The sequence below is a fragment of the Malaclemys terrapin genome, chromosome 7 (assembly GCF_027887155.1).
Source record: "Malaclemys terrapin pileata isolate rMalTer1 chromosome 7, rMalTer1.hap1, whole genome shotgun sequence".
NCBI classification, from domain to species: Eukaryota; Metazoa; Chordata; order Testudines; family Emydidae; genus Malaclemys; species Malaclemys terrapin.
The window spans coordinates 115690710-115712747 of record NC_071511.1 but is presented as its reverse complement, the minus strand read 5'-3'; the positions used below and the strand labels follow the sequence as shown (position 1 = coordinate 115712747).

General features: G+C 43.4%; 1 protein-coding gene across 4 annotated transcripts in view; it reads right to left on the bottom strand.

Annotated features, from left to right (window-relative positions):
* ABLIM1 (actin binding LIM protein 1) overlaps positions 1-22038 on the bottom strand; it is a 328840-nt gene that overhangs the window by 249404 nt on the left and 57398 nt on the right. For 2 of the 4 annotated variants that reach the window (XM_054033293.1, XM_054033292.1), the window contains exon 1: positions 9885-9995. The exons of 1 other annotated variant lie outside the window; for it this stretch is intronic. In XM_054033293.1, the coding sequence (XP_053889268.1) occupies positions 9885-9936 (52 nt within the window). In that variant the 5' untranslated portion in view covers positions 9937-9995. Of the gene's footprint in view, positions 1-9884; positions 9998-22038 lie in introns of those variants that run through there. One more of the 4 variants, XM_054033291.1, reaches the window with a different exon arrangement.

Genomic DNA, 22038 nt, shown 5'->3' with positions numbered 1-22038 from the left:
AAAAACTAACAAACAAAAAACCCTATAAAAGAATTTCCCTAAACTCTATAAGGCAACAGAATTGGGCTAAGTGTTACATGGCTTCACTCTGAAAGGTTGTGAGTCCTCCCAGATTTAAAATCCAGATTTGGACAGGGAAATCCATTTTCTAAGCCAAGCTAGACAACTGAAGTGCACTTAGTTCTCAGTCAGTATTACAAGATGGGCAATGGATGGTTTATGCCTAGAGGATGGAAGATTACCTGAAGTTCTGTTTACATGTGCTCAAAATTTAGGCTGGGATTTCCCCAGGAGCCTAGTTATACTGGACTTCTCTACTCAACTACAATGGTCTCTGAGTACGCCCGTCCTTGGATGAGACAATAAAACAGAGATACATTTTTACCCTGCATAGACTTTAAAGAGTTCACAGCACTTTTGGTAAGAACAGGCCTCTGTGTAGATGTTCTTGACCAAGATTTCTAATTCCTGTATAGTTCACTGGTTGGCTGCTGCCACAGAAGTGGTTCCATTTCTGTGATGTTGTATGTGTAGTTTTTGAAGCACTTTTTTGGGATAAAAGGCCCTACCCACCAATATGAAATATTACTGATGAGGAACATCGCTAATATCCTCTAGGAGAATTACTACCGCATCCAGAACAGCTCATTGGGAGGGCGGGAGTGGGGGGGGGGGGAAAATGGCAGTCCCACTCCCTATTAAGTCAATGGCAAGACTCCCAGACCCAGATCTTCAGAGGTATTTATCTGCCTAAATCCTGTTAAAGATATTTAGGTGCCTAACTCCCATTGATTTTGAGGGTCTGCACCCTAGCGATTGAAGTTGGATCAGTTTTAAGCCTTTGATGGCCTCACAGAACTCCTTCTGTTTTCACCTTCCTAAATTATTAACCACAGCTGGTAAGAGGAAGGATGGCCCAGTGGTTTGGGTACTGAGTTGAGAGACTTGGATTCAGTTCTCTGCTCTGCCACAGACTTCCAGTGGAACATGGGCAAATCACCTAATCTCTGTGTGCCTCAGTTCTCCATCTGGAAAATGTAAATAATGACACTTCCCTATGTCACCGGAGTGTGCACAGAATCATAGAATATCAGAGTTGGAAGGGACCTCAGGAGGTCATCTAGTCCAACCCCCTGCTCAAAGCAGGACCAACACCAACTAAATCATCCCCCAGCCAAGGCTTTGTCAAGCCAGGCCTTAAAAACCTCTAAGGATGGAGATTCCACCATCTCCCTAGGTAACCCATTCCAGTGCTTCACCACCCTCCTAGTGAAATAGCTTTTCCTAATGTCAAACCTAGACCTCCCCCACTGCAACTTGAGACCATTACTTCTTGTTTTGTCATCTGTCACCACTGAGAACAGCCGAGCTCCATCCTCTTTGGAACCCCCCCTCCGGTAGTTGAAGGCTGCTATCAAATCCCCCCTCACTCTTCTCTTCTGCAGAGTAAATAACCCCAGTTCCCTCAACCTCTCCTCTTAAGTCATGTGCCCCAGCCCCCTAATAATTTTTGTTGCCCTCTGCTGGACTCTCTCCAATTTGTCCACATCCCTTCTGTAGTGGGGGGACCAAAACTGGATGCAATACTCCAGGTGTGGCCTCACCAGTGTCGAACAGAGGGGAATAATCACTTCCCTCGATCTGCTGGCAATGCTCCTACTAATATAGCCCAATATGCTGTTGGCCTTCTTGGCAATGAGGGCACACTGCTGACTCATATCCAGCTTCTCGTCCACTGTAATCCCCAGGTCCTTTTCTGCAGAACTGCTGCTTAGCTGGTCGGTCCCCAGCCTGTAGCAGCTTTCTTCCTAAGTGCAGGATTCTGCACTTGTCCTGGTTGAACCTCATCAGATTTCTTTTGGCCCAATCCTCCAATTTGTCTAGGTCACTCTGGACCCTATCCCTACCCTCCAGTGTATCTACCTCTCTTCCCAGGTTAATGTCATCTGCGAACTTGCTGAGGGTGCAATTAATCTCATCATCCAGATAATTAATAAAGATGTTGAACAAAACCAGCCCCAGGACCGACCCCAGGGGCACTCTGCTTGATACCGGCTACCAACTAGACATCGAGCTGTTGATCACTACCTGTTGAGCCTGACAATCTAGCCAGCTTTCTATCCACCTTATAGTCCATTCATCCAATCCATACTTCTTTAACTTGCTGGCAGTTGTGCGAATAAGCACATCAAAAATGGTGAGTTAGTACATTACAGTAGTGGCAGCCATCTATTAAGAGCACCAGAAAGCAACATCTCAACTAGACGTTAAAGGACAGTGCAAAACACTGCTGACCTTCTTTCCTTGCTTTTAATTACTTTCTGGTATTTCGTTATTAGATTTTCTTTTAATGATTTTCTGATTCTGGCTGTTACTTAACATTAAAATTGCTCTTTTAGCCTCCAAGGACCAAGTTACATGATGAGGCAGCGATAACTCATTTTGTACAGTTGCTATGATCTGGGAATTCTATTTTTATCATCGTTAAATTATTCTGCCCCTGAAGAGCAAAATCATTACCAATCTGGTTGCTGTTACTAAGAAGAGAGCAGAGATAGTCAGGTTATGATAACAGACACTGATTAAATGGAACCCTATTTACCTTGCTTTTTATCATTTCAAATGTGTATTTTAGTCTAGTCTGCCTTGGAAAAAAATCTCTACTCCAAACTATTTTTGGGCACAAATGACAGAGTGTGCATTAATGGATGAGCCTGCTGGGTTGTTACAATAATAAGATTATATGACTCAGCACTTTACTTCCAGGCAGTGTAATTAAAGACCAAATGTATTGATCTGAAATGCCAAGAATACTGCACAATAAATTTTGATAGCACACACGCACACACACAAAACCCCTAATGAGTGGAAAAGAAACTATTGTAAATTACAGAAGGTCAGTGCACTTTCATCATTGGAAGATGGATTTTGCAAGATTATTTGAGTGCCAGTGATGTAATCAGTGCTGTGCCAAATACCAATATAAAGACAGCTCTTCCCCAAAGAACTTGAAATCTAAACTATGATTCTGCAATTCATTTCACTTGAAGCACATGAATATACCCATTGCTTAAAGTTAAACATGTGCCTAAGTATCTGCAAGATTAGGGCATAGGTAGAAAGGATGGGACACAGAAAAAGCCAACAGTTCTTCACTATCTGATATACCACCTGCTTTTTCTCCTCCCCAAAAACATCCAAAGGAAACAAGTTCAAGTCAATAAAGAAACCCTTGAATGAACAACAATGAAAACAAAACAGAAAAACAAAACTAGATCATATTGAGTGGTGTTTTGTTCCTGATTGGCCCTTAATTTTAGGAACTGCTCAACAAGATATCACCCTATCAAGCTATCATATTGTACATTGATCTTTTTTCATACAGTCAAAAGGGTGCATCAAGTGATGCGAAGAATAGAGATGAACAGGATAGAATTAATTCCTTTAATTGGATATTTTTCTTTACTTTCCCCCTCTTGGATTTGACCCCTTTCTCTTCAGTAAAGAGTAGAGATTCTTTGTAAAAATGTTTTTTCCACAAGAAAAAAGATTTCACAGCAGCTCCGGGACAGAAATAATTTGTGAGAAGAAAGGATCAGCAGAGTTGAAGCCTGAGTGTCCTCTCAACCCCTGGATTCATTTTTTTGTTCTTTTATAAAAATACATGCTGTTCTATTCAAGAGCTTTCAAAGTGACACAAAATGAAGGAAGCTCCACCCTTCCCATTAACATACATTAAAGCAAGGCACATGCTATTGTAATCTCTCTCCTGATTGTGTCATGTGACAAGTGATAAAGAGTCACAGAAAAAGTCCCTTTATTCAAACACTGAACAAGGCGTTTTATTAGAATAAGGAAACAGTTTTGTCCCCAAAGCCACTCTCTCTGCTTCATTGTGCAATTTCTGCCTAGAATCTTCTCCATCCATTCCTCATGACAGGCTTCCTGCCACAGAGGTAAAGGACTAATACACATATCCTCACAACAAGACTCAAATGTTTCCTATCAGTGCAGCAAGATCATCATGCTCCCCAGCATCCCTTATGAGATGACACTTGCAGTTAGCAACAGGTAGGACACACAACTTCCTCAGTGCTCCAAGCACTAATTTAAGTGCCCAATAGGGGCCTGAAACAATCTTTTTGTCAATGTTTGTCAAACACAAAACTAAGAATAGGAGGTTACCTTTCTATGTGGTGGAAATCAGGGCCCTGCTCCAGGCTGCCAAAAATGACATCAGATCTGGACTGTCCCATAATTAAAGGAATCCTACAGTACTGCTGAGCCCTTCCTTTCATGGTCAGCAGTGCTATCGTGTAATTAACACATCAGCAGTGCAAACACAGTGGTGATCCATTACCTTACAAAAATCAGAAGAGTGATAGCTGAGCAAGATCATGTCCATGTTATTGGCTCCCTTCTTTATAGAGGAACCATGCTGCATACAGGGCAAACACAAGCCAGGACCCTTGAAGGCACGTTGACATAGCAGGTCAAGATTTCCAAGTGAATTCAGTTAATTAGATTTATGGAACAGGATGACATAGGCTGGTGGCAGCATATCAAGCAGCACCTAAAATGGTGGCAACCTGCAAAACCATCTTATCTTTTCTTCAAGACCCTTCATAATAATTCTTATTGGTTTGGTATAGTTGCCTACTTCTTTCCTATTGAAATGATCTTCACATGCCATAGGCTAGTCAACACTGACACCAGTTTAACTGCCCTTTTGAAATCATGAGAAAAATCTACTGAAGACAATGAGTCACAACTGGCGGGGGATGGAGAGGGGAAGGAGGGGAGAGAGAGAACCAGGCTCACGATTTGTACATGCTATAAAATCTCTGGTTTCCAGTTAGGTCAGCTGACCAACAAGTGACCCAACCACAAATTTCTGATGCTAATTTCTTATTAGTACAGCATTTGGGCCCAGATCCTAGGGCACCTAAATACCTTTGAGGATCTTAGTTTCCTTCACACAAGTCTCCAGTGCATTGTTCGTTAGCTAAGTCATACAAGGGGTAAATGGTGCTTATTGTCTTTTAGTGTCATTTGTCTTGCTTTGCAGAAACATATGATGCAGAATTTGTTTTTTCCGGACAGTTAGGATGCATAGAGAAGTACAATATGACACAGAGGTGGAAAGGAACAACCACAATCACAACCACACGCAATCAGGAGTTGAAAGGACCCAGAAATGAAGAAATATGCCCTTCGTATGCAGGATAACCACAGTTGGCTCATGATCTACTAGTTATACCCAACACATGATGGCTTCTAACTTAAGATGTACGTCTGGGTTACTGCTTCTGGAAATAGGTTATACCCTGCTGGAAAATGTAAGTGTAACTGGAGAGAAAAATACTATGAGCATTATCCTAACGTGTTGTTAAATTAAAGGGCCCGATCCTGAACTCCCTCACCTAGCATTGACTTAAGTTAGAATCATGGGCACTCAGCAGCTTGCAAAGTTGCCATAATAAGAAGAATAAATTAGAGGCAATGAGGTCTTACAACTACAATGCGAGTAAAGATTGTCTATTGGCATCATAAACCAGAAGAGTCAAGCTTGAGTGGACTGGGATAGAAATAAAATTTCTAACACCATGGTATAGTCTGCTTGCCTGTAAAAAATGGAGGTTACTTACCTGTCACTAGAGATTCTTCGAGATGCGTGGTCCCAATCTGTATTCCACACATGGAATATGCCTGCACACCATGCACTTGAGTCTGGAATTTCTTGCAAGCAGTATCTGTTGGCCCACACATGCACTGTTGCCCTTCTTATGCTCATAACCAAGGACGTAAAGGGCAGTGTGGGCTGAGGTCTCTCCAGTTTTGCGTTCTTACCACAGTGCAAACAATCCACAGCAGAGGGGATAAAAGGTGGGTAGTGGAATACAGATAGGGACCACACATCTTGAAGAACCTCTGGCTACAGGTAAGTAACCTCCATTTCTTCTTTGAGTATTTCACCCAGGGGTAGATTAACAAGTAGTAATCAAACCATGTGGTGGGTGAGGGGACACAGAAGTGACAGCTGACTGTGGTACTGCTGTCTCCACAGCTGTATCCCAGTTGATGACTGTACAGGGCATAACGTCTCATGAAGGTATGCAAAGAGCTCCAAGTAGCTGCCCTATGTATCTCTAGCATGGGTATATCTCTCAGAGATGTGGCTGAAGTGGCTTAGCCCTAATGGAATGAGCCTTTACCCCCGGGGGGGGGGGGGGGGGGAGAAATGCCAGCTAACTGGGAACAAAGAGTAATACAACCCCAGATCCATTTTGAAAGTCTCTGTGCCAGTATAGGTTAACCCCCTGGTCACTCTGCTATGGAAACAAATAGTTTAGCTGTCTTTCTAATATCCTTTGTAGATAAAAGGCCAAAGCCCTCCGGACATTCAGAGAATGCAGTCTTCTCTCCTTTTCCGAGGCATGTGTTTTAGGAAAATATAGGTACGTGGATGACCTGACTCTGATGAAACTCAGAAACTACCTTGAGTATGAATCTGGGGTGAGAGCGTAGCAAGACCTTTTCTTTATGACATATAGGATGAAGGTAGTATATGGGGGGCCTGCCATAAGCATTCCCAGTTCACTGACTCTTTCTGGACAACGTGATAGCTGCCAGAAAGGCCACCATAGAGCATGTGGCCAGCAAATCGAAGGGAGTCTTACTGAGAGGTGAAAAACAAAATTGAGGCCGCACTGAGGTGTGAACTTCACACTGGTGGAAAGGATCTGAGAATGTCATTCAAAAGTCTAGCTGTGACAGGGTGAGTGAAAATCGTACAGTTATCCACTGGAAGATGGAAAGCGCTGATTGCTACTAAAAGCACCCACACAAGACCTGAAGACTTAAGGTTAAGTAGATACTCAAAGATAATTAGGGATTCCAATAGAGTCTGAAGACAAATTGCATTGATGAGCCCATGCAGAAAAATGCTTTTCTACTTTGGTTAAGGATGGGCTGCACCCTCGTGGAAGTCGCCCTGGATTGGAGTGTGTGAACTTGCCCCTGTGTTGTGTTAGACGGTCCAGCAATGTGGGGATGTTCATGGGTGGTCGCACTGAGCTTCAACAGATCCGTGAATCAGAACTGTCTTGGTCAGTTGGGCGTAATGAGGTTGGCTTGAACTCTGTCTCGGCAGATCTTCCGTAGAACCTGTGATATCAAAGGAATTGGAGGGAAAGCATACCCCAGGCGATCCTTCCACAACATCAGAAGGACATCACTCAACAAGTCTTTGCCCAGGGCTGCACTGGAGCAGTACCGAGGAAGCTTCCTGTTCACCTGAGAGGCAAAAAGTTCCCAGGCCAGCGTTCTCCATTGCTTGTTTATAGAAAATACTGTTGTCATATTATCTGACGTTATCTGAACATGTTTGGATCGGATCAGTGGGAGGAAGGCATTGGAGGCCTGATGGACCACCCTGAGTTCTAGTAAATGGACGTGCATTGTTCCAGGTAAGGCTGTGCCAGCCATAGGCTACCGTACAGTTAACATGCAGGAGTGGCTACTTTTGAGATCTATTTTTATTTTTATCCTCCAATTACTTTTAAAAAATATATAAGCTGGAAGTGGCTCTCACTGTGCTACAGGCGACAACTTACTGTTAACTCTTTTTGCTACCCGCTTTGTTCAGAGATTCCCTCTCCCTCCAGTTATTTATGATGTGCCCATCACCCTGGTATCTAGGCACCTATTTCCACAATGGACATTTTCAACTTTTCTATTTTATTTAAACAGAGGAGTGTGATGGAAACAATAGATTTATAATTAGGAAGCAAAACACAAAGAAGCCAACCTCAATCCCAAAGGAAAAGCTAATTTTCTTCCACTTGTGCTATGCTCATCACTGTATATCTGTATAGATTTACAGGGAACCATAGAAATGGTCACTGTCAAAACAGTAACAGAGGGTCCTGTGGCACCTTTAAGACTAACAGAAGTATTGGGAGCATAAGCTTTCGTGGGTAAGAACCTCACTTCTTCAGATGCAAGTGTCAAAACACTCGCCATTCACCATCTGTTTTGGTAAGTCACATGCTTGTAACATGTTTTTCCATTTCAATGGCATCTTTTCCTAATATGATGCAGGATCGGGTCCATAATTAAGCAAATAAAAAGCTCATTTAAAAAAGACTGCGAAATTCTGCTAACGAAAATGGATTCATGAGCTTCTAGCATTACTGAGAAATATTTTCAGATGAATCAGTTAAAAGTACTGACCGGCATAGGGCTGATCAGTGGAAACCCTTATGTTATAAACATATGTCATGCATATTTTCAATCTGGAATTAGCTTGGCAGCTTCCAGTTTTTTCCCTTTAACTATGGATGAGCTACATAATCAACCTATTATAATTTTGCAATGATGCTTTCTGTGGATTCCAAAGCCTTACAGAACTTTTCCCTATGGGACTTTCAAAAGTCTTCAAATTTTCCTTAGCTGCTTACTGGATTGTCACTAAAGCAAAACAAGGTCAGGGAATTCAGATTCAAAAGAGAAGTTTTGTAAAACAAACTCTGAACTATTTTGCTAGTGCATGAGGACCCGTGAGTAAAACATGACAGAAATAAAACAGACCAATTTGTTTTTACTCCCCAGCTAAGTGAAATGATGAGAACCAAAAACAATAAACTGTAACCATATAAATTAATTTTTTTAACTCATCAATTTCCTTCTAGTCCTCCTGACTAATTGATAGTGCATAGGTGCACTGACCCAGCAGCAGTGCAGGGAAGGAAAATCATGATTCCCTTCTGAGTGGAGCAATGGGAGAACAAAGGTTTTAAACTATTGTTGTCCCAGATTGTAGATTACTATCCCCATAGGCCAGTACAACCACACTAGCCAGTAAATGGAGAGATGGATCCAAGGCTCCACCTACTCCCAACATACCTGCTCAGGGAGGAGAGCAGTATATATACACAGGCACACAAAGGCATATATGATATTTTAATATATGATATTCGTACATACACACACTCTTTAGAGCCTCAGTCCCACAAACAACATCTGTGAAAGGAGCACACTGATGATTTATTATTTGTTAAGCACCATTGGTTTGGTGTTTACACCAGATACAAATAAAGGCAGTCCATGCCCAGAAAAGTTTCCAGTCCAAGGTCCCAACCCCGCCAGCTCTTATTTCCTCAAGTGTGAGGCTCCATGTCACTGCCCAGGCAGAACAGCTTGCACAAACACAGCTGAACAGTTACCAAGAGGCCACCCAGAAGTGGTGTTAATTAAGAATGCTTAGTATATATTTTTAAAATCTACACACACACACACACACACACACCCTGCCCTTTAATAGGATTCTGGGCTGGAGAAGGCAACTGACGAATAGGTTACTGTTTGTGGGCCTCTTGGGAGTAGCGAGTCTCTTTGTGCATAGCAAAAAGGAAGCAGATATTTGTACGTTACACATTATCAGCAAGAACTATTGCTGAGCCAACTTTCGTTTGCTATTCTTAAATAGAGTCCAGGGAGACTCATCTCTTAGTAACTCTTAACAAGCAGGTACATGCCGGCATTCTGCACCTAGCTATAGTAATAATACTTCCAACACCTATGCAAGAGGGGAAAGCGTTGCTATCAGTGACAGTTGCTCAATATCCCATTAAAGAGCTCAGACACGCAACTCAGAGTCCAGCCATATAATAGCGGTGATAAAAAAAACAGCAGGGCTAGGAAAGGGATCAGTGGTTTAAAGATTTCAAGACACACTAAAAAAATAGCTTAATTAATGTATATCCCTAGCTCTGTTCAACAGAACGTCCTCAGTCTGTTTCCTGTCTGTAAAAATTAAGAGCAATGTCCCTTGTACAATTTAAACTCTGCAATTTATCATGAGATGTTTCCTTGGGACAAACCTTTGCAATTTCCAGAGCTGTGATGTACTGGTAGTTGTAGTTGTAGTTCCATGTGTGCTCTCAAGCAGTAACGTTTCCGCAGCTCAGAAGTTACAGCTTCTCTGACTGAGTAGAGGAAAGACTGGGATCCTTCAGAGAGATGGCTCTCCCACTGGTTTTACTCCTAATGTTTTGTGGACTGAGTAGCACTGAAGGGAGTGGCCCTGTCAAACAGGGAGTGCCTGGGCTCCTAAACAATCTAAAGGAAGAGTGAGAATTTTCCTCTTTAAATCAGTTAGTCATTCTGGATGCTGATACAGTTCACCTTTCAAATGCATTACATTTTCCATCTTACTGCTCATCTGGGAGAAATAGCTAACTAGCGTAACAGTGGTAACAGCTTCCTTTTATATAGCAGCTTGCAGCCAAAATTATCCTAAATCACCTTAAAAGCTGATTATAAACAGTAGACCTGGCCACCACCTGTTCTACTCCAAGAGTCTGCAGAGTTGTCTGGGCCCCATCTCCACCACATTATCCCCTAGGCAAGGGGGAGAAAGAGGGCTGTGTATGGTGGGGATCATGGGAAATTCTGTCCCCAGTCCCACCCATCCCAACCTAGCGTACAAGCCAAATTACCTGCGTACCTCTTATAGACTCCCACCCTACCCCACCCTGGCACCAAAACACGGTGGGCGGGTGCTCTGCTGCCACCTCTCCTCTAAATCTTTTTGAAAAGATGCCAAAAAAAAAAAAAATACACAAACATACTCTGAGTAGGAGCAGATAAATCCAGATTTTGGCCAATGATGCTTAATTCTCTGCTTTTAAAACTAGATCAAACATTTAATTTCCTGAACTCTCAACTTCATTTTTCCTCATTGAACTAGCATCTTCTCAGCTATATAGTCAAATACATACACAGGCTCTCTCACTTTCTCTTACACATACACTTTCACACACACAATTTGGTCTCTATGCCTTTTACTCTCAGGCTGCCATTCTTCCCCTCTGACTTCATGTGCTGTTTTCTGACACCATGTGAATGTTAGTACAACCCAGGACAGGGCGTTCACTCACTTCAGGCTTTTATGTGTTTGTCTGAAAATGATTATCCCAGCAGAAATGTTTGAGGGGGTGGGGAAGAGAGGGAAGCATCTCTCCCACTGCCCTTTTTAATCATCAAAGCACTTCACACACATTAACTAATTAATCCTCACCACCACCCTTGTGAGGTAGCCAAGGATAATTATCCCCTTTTAAAGAGATTGGGAATTCCCAATCCCAGGAGGCACTAGGCCCTTGCCACACTTTATGTTTTAGCAGCTTTTAGGATCAGACTCTCAGATACTACAGTGAGGAGGGATAAATAAGTACAGAAGGAGACTGTTCAGTATGTATGAGGGTCGCCATTCAGATGACTGAATTCCTGGTGCCTAGTTCTGTGATCTGTCCACTTGGCCACACTCTTCTCTTTTTAGCTTTGGTCCCCCGTCCCCAAAATGATTTGATAAAAATCTATATCTATATATTACACATCTGAGCCTGCTTGCAAAACAGCACTAGCAATGATTCTATCATATTATTATAGGCCATATTAATACACCCAAGACAGTACTTTATACAGCATGTAAGAGGGGACAGTACCTACTGGCCCAGTGGACAATCTCTTACACTTAACAGGCAGTACCATACCCAAGAACCTTTCCACAAAAATCCCTGTAACTGGTCTCCTGAAATGCTCATCTCAGAGGGAAACAGACGTATATAATGGACTGACATGCAAGTTAGCAAATTTATAGGTGCTTATAACTGTCAAACTTTAATAATTCGGGCTGAAGTTTTCCATGTTGAGTATCTGTTTCAGGCTGATCTTTATGGAATTTTTCAGCAAAAATAGTTTAGCTGTTTAGCCAAGAAATAGATGAGGGGAAAATACATTGTTTTGTCCATATTAACAAATTAGTTGTCAGAATTTATTTTAGCAGCTCTAGCTCAATGCCTTGGAGCAGGGACTTGAAATTTGGCAGGAATATCACCCTGATGTCAGGGATGTGTTTTCTACTGTTCCCATGAAAAATCATTCAAATTTGGCCAAATTACAAGCCCTTGAAAAAATTATGGTGTGCACATGCTCAGTAGAGATTTGCTAGCAACCTTTCAGAAGTGGTGTGCCGAGTCTTCATTTATTCACTCTAATTTAAGGTTTCGCATGCCAGTAATACATTTTAATGTTTTTAGAAGGTCTCTTTCTATAAGTGTATAATGTATAACTAAACTATTGTTGTATGTAAAGTAAATAAGGTTTTAAAAATGTTTAAGAAGTTTTATTTAATATTAAATTCAGTGTGAGTGCCACTGAAAATCACTCATGTGCTGCCTTTGGCACATGTGCCATAGGAGGGTTACCAAACGTCCATTTTTTCCCGGACATGTCCAGCTTTTTGGCACTCAAACCCCCGTCTGCGGGGGAATTGCCAAAAAGCCGAACATGTCCAGGAAAATGACGGCCAGGCACTTTCCCCTCCCGCGGCGGCTCTGCTCCTCCCCTGACTCTTCGGCTCTGTTTAAGAGCCGGGCTGCCCGAGCGCTACCGGCTTCGGGCAGCCCCCATGCCTCCGGACCCTGCGCCGCCAGAGCCCGGGAGGGGAAGTGCCTGGCTGGGGGCGCAGGGTCCGGAGGCAAGGGGGCTGCCCGAAGCCCAAGCGCTACCGGCTTCACGGTTTGCCGGGCAGCCTCCAGACCCTGCGCCCCTGGCTGGGCGCTTCCCCTCCCGGGCTCCAGCTGCGCTGGGGAAGTGCCAGCCGGGGGCGCAGGGTCTGGGGGCTGCCCGGCAAACCGTGAAGCCGGTAGCGCTCGGACAGCCCTTTCCGCGTGGCTGGGAGTGGGAGGGAGGAGGGGGCAGAGTTAGGGCGGGGTTGGGGTGGGGTTGGGGGTGGGAAATGGGCGGGGCCAGGACCCCGTGGAGGGTCCTCTTTTTTTATTTGTTAAGTATGGTAACCCTAGCCATAGGTTGCCTACCCCTGTGTTAGAGTTTGGCTCTAGTTCTCTGAAGATTCTGTCTGTAATAACCATGCTCCAGGCCCACACAACGCCATGTGCCCAGACTGCACATACATCATTGCCACAGAGTGAATGAGCATGCTCTATCCCAGGGCAGCATGGGCTGAACAGGACTTCCCTTGCAATTGCCACTCAGGGACACTGTGGTGCCAGGTGCTAGAACTGCAACCAGGAAGAATCTCTCTCTCTCTTGTGCTCTTAATGCTTCTGTTGCTGGCACCTCTGTTAAGCAAGGAGGAGAAGGGAATGGCCTGATTTAGAAGACAGAGACCTGATGAGGAATGGGGAACATGGAGAACTGAGGATGGGGAGAAGCAGAGGGAGACAGTGGAACTGAAATTAAAAACTATCATATGCATAGTGAGGCCGAATTAAGGCTGCACAAGCAAATCTTTGGGGTGCTTAATTCTGCAACCTTAATGTTAATTGTTTTTTTGGATGTAATATAGTCCCAGTGAGAGCAGGCAGACTCACAAACAAATTCCTAGATGCCAGAAGACACAGAGTGGCTAGGCCAATAGTGACACTGTCCACCATTCTGGTCTGTCTTGGCACCACTATGCAGGTACTTTCCATTAGTTTTAGTGGCAGTCTGAGAGAAATTACTTCCTTGCTCCTGTTGTCATTCTAGCTGGGCATTAGAACCCCTAAACTGTTTTACTCGAGGGCTTAGCCTATATCCTCCCAGGCTTTCTACCTAGATGTTTATGTGGCCCTAATCACCATAGCATCTGAGTGCTTGACAATCTAGAATGGATTCTGTTCTCAAAACACCCCTGTGAGGTAGGGAGGTATCATCTCCATATTACAGACAAGGAACCGAAGCACGAGGTGGATTAGATGACTTGCCCAAGGGCACACAAAAAATCTGTTGCAGAGCCAGAAACAGAACCCAGATTTCCTGAGCCCTAGTCCAGTGCCTAATGCACTAGACCAGGGATTCTCAAACTGGGAGTCGTGACTCCTCAGGGGGTCGCAAAGTTATTACTTGGGAAGTCACAAGCTGTCAGCCTCCACCTCAAACCCCGCTTCACCTCCAGCATTTATAATAGTGTTAAATATAAAAAAAAGTGTTTTTTATTTATAAGGGGGGTCACACTTAGAGGCTTTCTGTATGAAAGGGGTCACCTCTACAAAAGTTTGAGAACCACTGCACTAGACCATCCTTCCTACACCTTTCGTCTTCTGCTTAAGAGAGGCTATCAAAGAGTATGACTTTAAAAGAGAGACAACAGCACTTCTCATAAGAGAGCTTCCTCACACTTTTCTCCTTATCTCTTTTCACTTCATGTCTCTTGTGCAATGGGATTTTGTGGCCATGGAGATCCTTACAAGGAAACAGCAAAAGGCACTTATTGGGTCTTCTGGATGGCAAACAGCAGCAGGGTATGCTACACCCTCCTTCATTAGTGAGAGCAGCAAGACCAGCAAATGACAGGATGTTAATTAGAAGCAGACCCTTCCTTAGTGCTTCTGCCAACAGCCTCCTTCACCTCATAAGCATGGCTGCAAACTGGCTGTCAATAGTTCTTCTCTTCATGTGCTGCTTTCAGGGATGATCCTCTAGAGCAGTGGTTCTCAAAGCCGGTCAGCCACTTGTTCAGGGAAAGCCCCTGGAGGGCCGGGCCGGTTTGTTTACCTGCCACGTCCGCAGGTTCGGGCAATCGCGGCTCCCACTGGCTGCGGTTCGCCGCTCCAGGCCAATGGGGGCTGTGGGAAGGGCGGCCAGCACATCCCACGGTCTGCGCCGCTTCCCACAGCCCACATTGGGCTGGAGCGGTGAACCACAGCCAGTGGCAGCCGCAACTCGCCAAACCTGCGGACGCGGCAGGTAAACAAACCAGCCCGGCCCACCAGGGGCTTTCCCTGAACAAGCGGCGGACCAACTCTGAGAACCACTGCTCTAGAACATTCTCTGACTTCTGTAACATCACTGCCTCATTGACTGTGCATCTCTCAGATGTACATTAGGAGACAACATTTACAGTAGTTGCATTAGATTTTTTTCTACAGCAAACATTTTCAAATGTGAGTGCTTAGAACCATGGTGACCACATATTTTAGTGCTTTGGAGTAATAAAATGGTTTCGACAATTTAGATAGATTAAAAAATTATGTCAGGCAGATACTCATTTCCTGTGCTTTACTACCTGCATCCTAACGCTAATATTTTACATTAATATAGAACCTTTCAACCTAATGGATCCCGGGCACTTAAACTATAGCTGGGATATCAAGGACGCCTATTTTAATATAGCATCACTGATATTCAGTCACCTCCAGGGTGTAGTGCAGATGCCTGCTCAGAAACAGCTCACTAAACAAGAATTTTGGCCAAGAACACATTAGAAAATTCTATTCTTAGAGGAAAAGTTCCATCCAAGGATCTCAAAGTGTTTTAAAAACAATAATTAAGCCTTGCAACATTCCAGTGAGGTGGGTCACCATTACAGTCTCCATTTTACAGATAGGTAAACTGAGGCACAGAGGCCAAAATTTTCAAGTTGGGCTGCCGAAAGTTAGGCTTCTAAATCTGTACTTAGGCTCCTGATTTTTTTTATTTATTTATTTTTTTTGAACTGCAGACTACCCACAAATCTATGGAAGATGCAAGTGCTCAGCACCTTTACAAAAATTCAGGCCACTTCTATTTAGATGCCTAAATGTAGGCAACTAGATTTGGAAATGTTGTCTAGAGAAGTCAAGGGACTTTCCCAAGATCATACAGTGTGTTAGTGGCAGACCTGGTGAAAGAACCTAGGGATCCTGGTCTTTACTATTAGAGAATAATCAGTCAAGCAAGGAGTAAACTGCAGGCTATTCATTTTATCTACCTAAGAAGGCTGAAGGGCTGAGTCAGCTCTTCTGGGATTTTAACCTGCGATTCTAGGAAATCCATGTATTTTACTCCTGATACTTAGAACTCTAAACCATCCCCAAGACTAAAATGCTTATCTTCTGTTTCACTGAATATAGGGATTTAGTTTATTGTTCTATTGTTTTGTTTTTTTAAAATACTGTAATACCGCAACAAAACTTTGCAACGTCTCCCTGTGCTTTTCTACACCTCAATGCTGCCTGGGAACTCACTGATACAGATTGCTTTCCCCTGCGTTGGCTCTGAACTCAGGCGCCAAATAAGGGATCACAAGTGGATAACACATAGATAAGACTTTGGCAGCCACTCTTCTGTCATATGCTTTCTGTTGCCAAGAAACAAAATAGCACTTATTAAAATTCTCTCTTTAGTTAACTGTTCTGTAATTCTCTTCTTCTACTGGCATCTTGTCGAATAAGCAAATGCCTATTGCTTTGGGGAAGGAAAGTGTGTTGGTTCAAGGAGTAACATTTATTATCTCCAGACAACTGTATTTAACAAGCTTTGGAAATAATAGCTAGGGCCAGATCCTCAGCTGGTGTAAATCAGTGTTTCCACTGCAGTTTCCTTCCCAATAAGATGACATCAGTGGAGCTATGCCAATTTATATCAGCCGAATAGGGTGACCAGACAGCAAATGTGAAAAATCAGGACAGGGGGTCGGGGGTAATAGGAGCCTGTATAAGAAAAAGACCCAAAAATCGGGACTGTCCCTATAAAATCGGGACATCTGGTCACCCTACAGCCGAGGTTCTGTGTCCTAATTTTTTTCCCTTCTCCATTACTGTGAATGTTTGTAGATCAGGGAATTTGTGATATAAAAGAGAGAGGTTCTAAGGCTAAAAAAAATTAGTCACAGTCTTATTGGTGTTGAGGAGCTAATTGAAAGCTGTATTGCAGCCAGTGCTAAACCCCTGGTCTGTTAAGCGTTTGCCTTTTGAAAAAATTGATCTCAAAGATTACTTTTAAAAGGCCCAAAATGTTTATCTATCTTAATGCTGTTATAACCTGACCAAGATTGTCATCCAAATTCTAAATAACAATTGAGAAAAAAGTATTAACCAATCTGCCAGTGAGAAAGAACAAAAAATATATCCATGATTTGTTCATGAATTACCCTACAACATAAGCTTATTTGGAGCCTGATCCAAACCCCATTAAACAATGAAGGCCTGGGATCAGTCTGTTGCCTGTTGCTGCTGAATCAGTCATCATTAGCAATTGAGAAAACTCTGAAAAGGATGAATGGGGTCAGGTAGTTTAGGACCAAAAGATAGGTACTGGCTAAAAAGTAAAACATATCAAATTATGCTCTCAATTACCCTAAAATAGGACCCAATCTAGCAATTACTTACACATGTCAAATCAATGGAAACATCTGAGTAAATTTACATGCCTACATATATGTTTTCCAGATTGGGCCTTTAAATGTACCAGTAATTCAAGTGAGACACTTTAAACCACTGCAAATGAGAACACAGGGTTTCAGAAAAGCTTAATATTCAGGAAGTGTTTTCCATTTTTTCTGTAATGTTGATGAAAATGGGTTTTTTGCTCGGAAAGAAACAATGCAGGATTATGTCAGTGCACGCGTGAGGGAGAAAAACCGATTGGAAACATAAGCCCATTTCCACTTTAAAAGCTAGGTGAACATGTAAAAAGATGATCAACCCACAGCAGCAATGGTGAAAGGTAAGTAGATATGGAAAGTTCTCTCCTTCAGTGTTAATACGTCTGTGGTAACACAGGGAAGGATATCAGTAACACAGGGAAGGACATTTACTTTTTTAATATAGGATGTCTAACCAATCAACTCTGAAACAGGATACCCAGACCTGTGATGACTTCACACGCAAGATGTGAGTGCAAAGATACTTCAGTGGTTGGGGTACTTGATGCATGGGTTCCATTCCCTGCTCTGCTTCAGACTTCCTGTATGACTTTGAAGAAGTCAATGACAGTGGGGATACTATTTCCCTACCTTATGTGGAGGTTGTGACATTTAAACACATTAAAAGGTTGTGAAGCTCCAGTTACTACCATCATTTTTATAAGAAATGAGGGTACAGTGAGGAAGGGAGAAGTCTCTGTCTGTAATACAGGAAAGGGCAAAAATAACAAGCAAAAAAAATGTTCCATTCTAGCTTTTATTTAAACCTGGGTCCATGCTTAATCTGCCTTGTCTGACACTGACATGTCAAATATGACTGTCACTCCTCCCCCTCCCCCCATCACTGTTGCCTACAGCTGTCCTACGTGGGCAGACAAGGTCACAGCATTTGGCACCCATTATAGAAAACAATGGCTGAGCGCTGGCATTATTAGGAATTTGTTACAATGAGTGTTGAGCTTGGCTGACCCTCTCCACACAGAGTAACTGTTTGTGGCATTGGATGAGGAGAAAGAGACAAGAGGCACAGCCATTTTTACTGGTATTTTGAGGTCAAGGCCTCACTGTGCTAGGGGCTGTATAAACCCAGGAAGAGGCAGTCCCTGCCCCAAAGAGTTTACAATCTAAATAGACAAGACAGACAAAGGATGGGAGGGAAAGCAGACACTGAAAGGCAAAGTGATTTGCCCCAGGTCACCCACCGGGTGAACAACAGAGCCAGGAATTAGAACTCAGATCTCCTGAGTCCCAATCCAGTGGCTAGGACCAAACAGATTTTTAAGTGCAGACATATCTGATGGGGCTGTCATAAACAGTGAAAAATGGGGTGAGGGACAAAATGATTATTTTTACAATATTTCATCTCCCTGGCGCTTACAATCTCATAGCAAACATTGCTAGTGAAGACAAATTGGAAAGATACTAGAAGACCTCAATGGCTCTGCAATCTGCTAGAAGGGGCAAGCCTGAAACACTTAAGAGAGCTTAGTGCTTGAGTGCTAGAAGCACAGCAAGACTGCTCTTGATGAGATTAATCTAGAAAGATTCTTATAATGCCATATAGCTATTTCTGCACCGTGCGGCCCTCTTATTTATCCTGGCCTCCAGCTAGATCCTATTAAAAGTTATTTCATTAAAATTGTATTACCAGAAGCATCATGCACAGGATGCAACCCCAGACCAAGAAGAGTTCGTATTGCAGTGATTAGATAAAGCAATGTAGCACAGAGACCTATAAAAATGCATGAAGATTGTGTACTATTGTGGCTTCAACAGCTGCCTCGGCGGCTGCCTCACTGAAAGGCTCAGGGCATTAACTGCTGAGGACCCTGACAAAATTATATGCTTTCTTTCAACTAAATAGAGCAGTTGAATATGAAGGCCTTGCAGGCCTCAGAGATGTCCATACTTAGTCCCTCTGACGCATAGTGATATAGACAGTTCGTTTTAATAATCGGAAATGTACAATACCAGAATTAGACTCTTCCCCGCTGGAAAGAGAGAGGAACGACAACCTTATGGTTTATTCCCCCTTGATCCACATTCATGTGTGTTTATATTAAAACTGGCTGCTTGGGGAGGATTCTTGCAGAATCCGCTGCCCTTTCTTTTTTACCTGCACTGGGGAGGAGGCGAAATGGGAGCCGCATCCAGTGGCTCTCACATGGCTGTTCCAATTGCTCAGGGCTGACGCACGACCTAATATAAATCAGGGAGCATAGACGCTCACCTGTGGTTAAGTGCTTCCCGCTTTCTGCCAAATTTTCAGGTGGAGGGAGAGGAGCACTGGTCAGGATCCTACATGTGGCCCTCAGGAGCCCCTGGTCTCGAGCGCCACAGGTTGAGTGTCACTGATTTCCAAGCCAGATTTGGCCATCAGATGAGAATGCCAGGGTCTTATGGAAAAAGTAAATGGAAGCTGCTGTCTCACAGCAGGAGCCTTCAGAGACCAGAGCAATGAATGCCTGGGGAGCAGAACAGCTGATGGAGTGGAGACTATGATCCCTGAGACTATGGAATGAATCTAACTCCGTCTCTCATGCCAGATTCTGTCATACCACCTTGACTGACATGTAGCACTTTGATCTATGAGTAGCTCCACTGACTTCAATGGGAACTACTCACTGAGTAAAATGCATTATAGCAGTGGTTCTCAACCAAGGGTCGGGGGCCACGAGCAGGTTTCGGGAGTCCGCCAAGGAGGACCAGTGCATGGGGCTGAAGCCTGCCTGGGACCCTGAGCAACATAGCTTCATGGTGCTCCCTGTGGCCTGGGACCGTAGGCATTCGACCTGCTTGTTACCGCTTAACGCTGACCCTGGCTTTTATATGCAGAAAACCAGTTATCGTGGCACAGGTGGGACATGGAGTTTTTATAGCATGGTGGGGGGGCTTCAGAAAAAAAAGGGTGAGAACCCCTGCCTTGTTGCATAAGTGAGGGTGGAGGAATCTCACCCTTAGAAAAGTGTAGCCTGTGCCCACACTAACACGTAGGCTGCAATCCTTCTCTACACCTCTGCCTGAACAGAATGGGTTGGAGGATGAGGATCTGATACCTTCCAGCATACCTGTGCCACAGAAAGCAGAATTTTGTACGGGTGGACACATTATTTCAATAATCCAAGATGTTTATGTGTGTCCTAAATTGAAACAATCAAAGCTCAGGTTGCTATTCCTGTCACTGGATTCCTTCCTCCCCAAACTGCTACCAATGACTTTCATTTCTGTCTCTTTTTTTTTTTTCCAATTCTATATCCATCACCGTGGCATCTCAGCACTTCTCTCCCCCTCATCATCAATGCAGTTTGTCTCCTGCCAAGCACTGGCAATAGTCAGGATGCAGTCTGTGTTCTCTACACAAGGAACAAACATTTTTGGTGACTCATCCAACCCAAACAGATCAGAAAACAATTCTGAACACTGGCCTTTTGCCACCACTGAGCAAAACTTGAAGTGCAGTTTTAGGAGCAAAAATCAATACTAACCAATGAGATTTGGCTGGCACTTGACTTCATGTGTAGCAAGCCATTTATACACAACGGATAAAGACACCCACACACTGATTCTACTAATTTTTATCATGAGTTCCATATTTGTTCCATGACAAACAATGGAGATAGTAAAACTATCTGACAAATGGGGCTGTTAATAAATGCCAGGAAGGGCAAGCAGCGGACTAATTCAAGGTCAGCTGTGTTGCTCGAGAATACAGCCCACTACGGAGATGCAACCTCCAAATGGAGTTTGCTGTCAGAGGTTTGGAAGGCAGGACACCACCTACGGTACATACACCTACGCTGGAAATTTAAATCCTCCTTTCCAGTCTGCCTGAGTATTTGTTTATTCCCTACAAACAGCTTTATACAGAACACAGATTCTAGGAAGCTGAGTTTCCAGCTACCTTTGCAATAGAGTCACCACTTTTTTCAACTTGGAATTAATTCCAGCTTAAACCTGACTTATTCCTAGGTTTAAATTCATCATATACTTAAAGATTAACTTCAGATTGTTCTCGCACCTTCTCAATGCCAGGAAAATTCTCCTACTGATCCCTTCAGACTAAATTTACAACATTCATTCCATTTACAGGGGTCATTCCATTCCCAAGAATCCAGAAATATCTTCCTCCCGAGTGTTACCAACCAATTTAGAGCCTCCTTAGTCCCAGTGCCCACTCCTAGACCCCCAATTTGTGAGATCAATTTGTGCCAGAAACCATGAGTTCTGATTTTCCTTATCACTGAAATCTCTTCCTTTCTGTCCTCCCTCCAATCCATGCAAACCATGGCCCGAGAGGCACCAGGATCGTTCATCCAACCACCCCAGTTCACGTCCTAATGATCTGACCATGCCACCCTCCTTTCAATTCCTGCACTGGCTCCAGTTATCCAGCACATCAAGTTTAAACTTTTGTCCCACTTCTATTATTAACTTATTTACATTCTAGCAGTTTCTACAAGCCCCAGTCAGAATTAGGGTCCCATTGTCCCAAATGTACAAATGAAGAGTAAAAGACAGTCCCTGCTTCAAAGACCTTACAATCCAATTTGTTCTTAACTAACTAGTTGAACAAGCTGTACTGCTACAGAAAAACATTCTCGCTGTTCTTTAAAACTCTAATCTTAGGCCATGTCTACACTACAAAGTTAAGTCGACTTTATGTAAGTCGACATCGAGCCTCTGATTTAAGCAAGTTGATCTTGCATATCCACACTACACTCATTGTGTCAGCGGAGTGCATCCTCACTAGCAGGGCTTGCATTGACACACAGAGCACTGCACTGTGGGTAGCTATACCTGCACGAAGCCGAGTGGAATTTTGGGTTGGGCTTCCAATGCCTTCC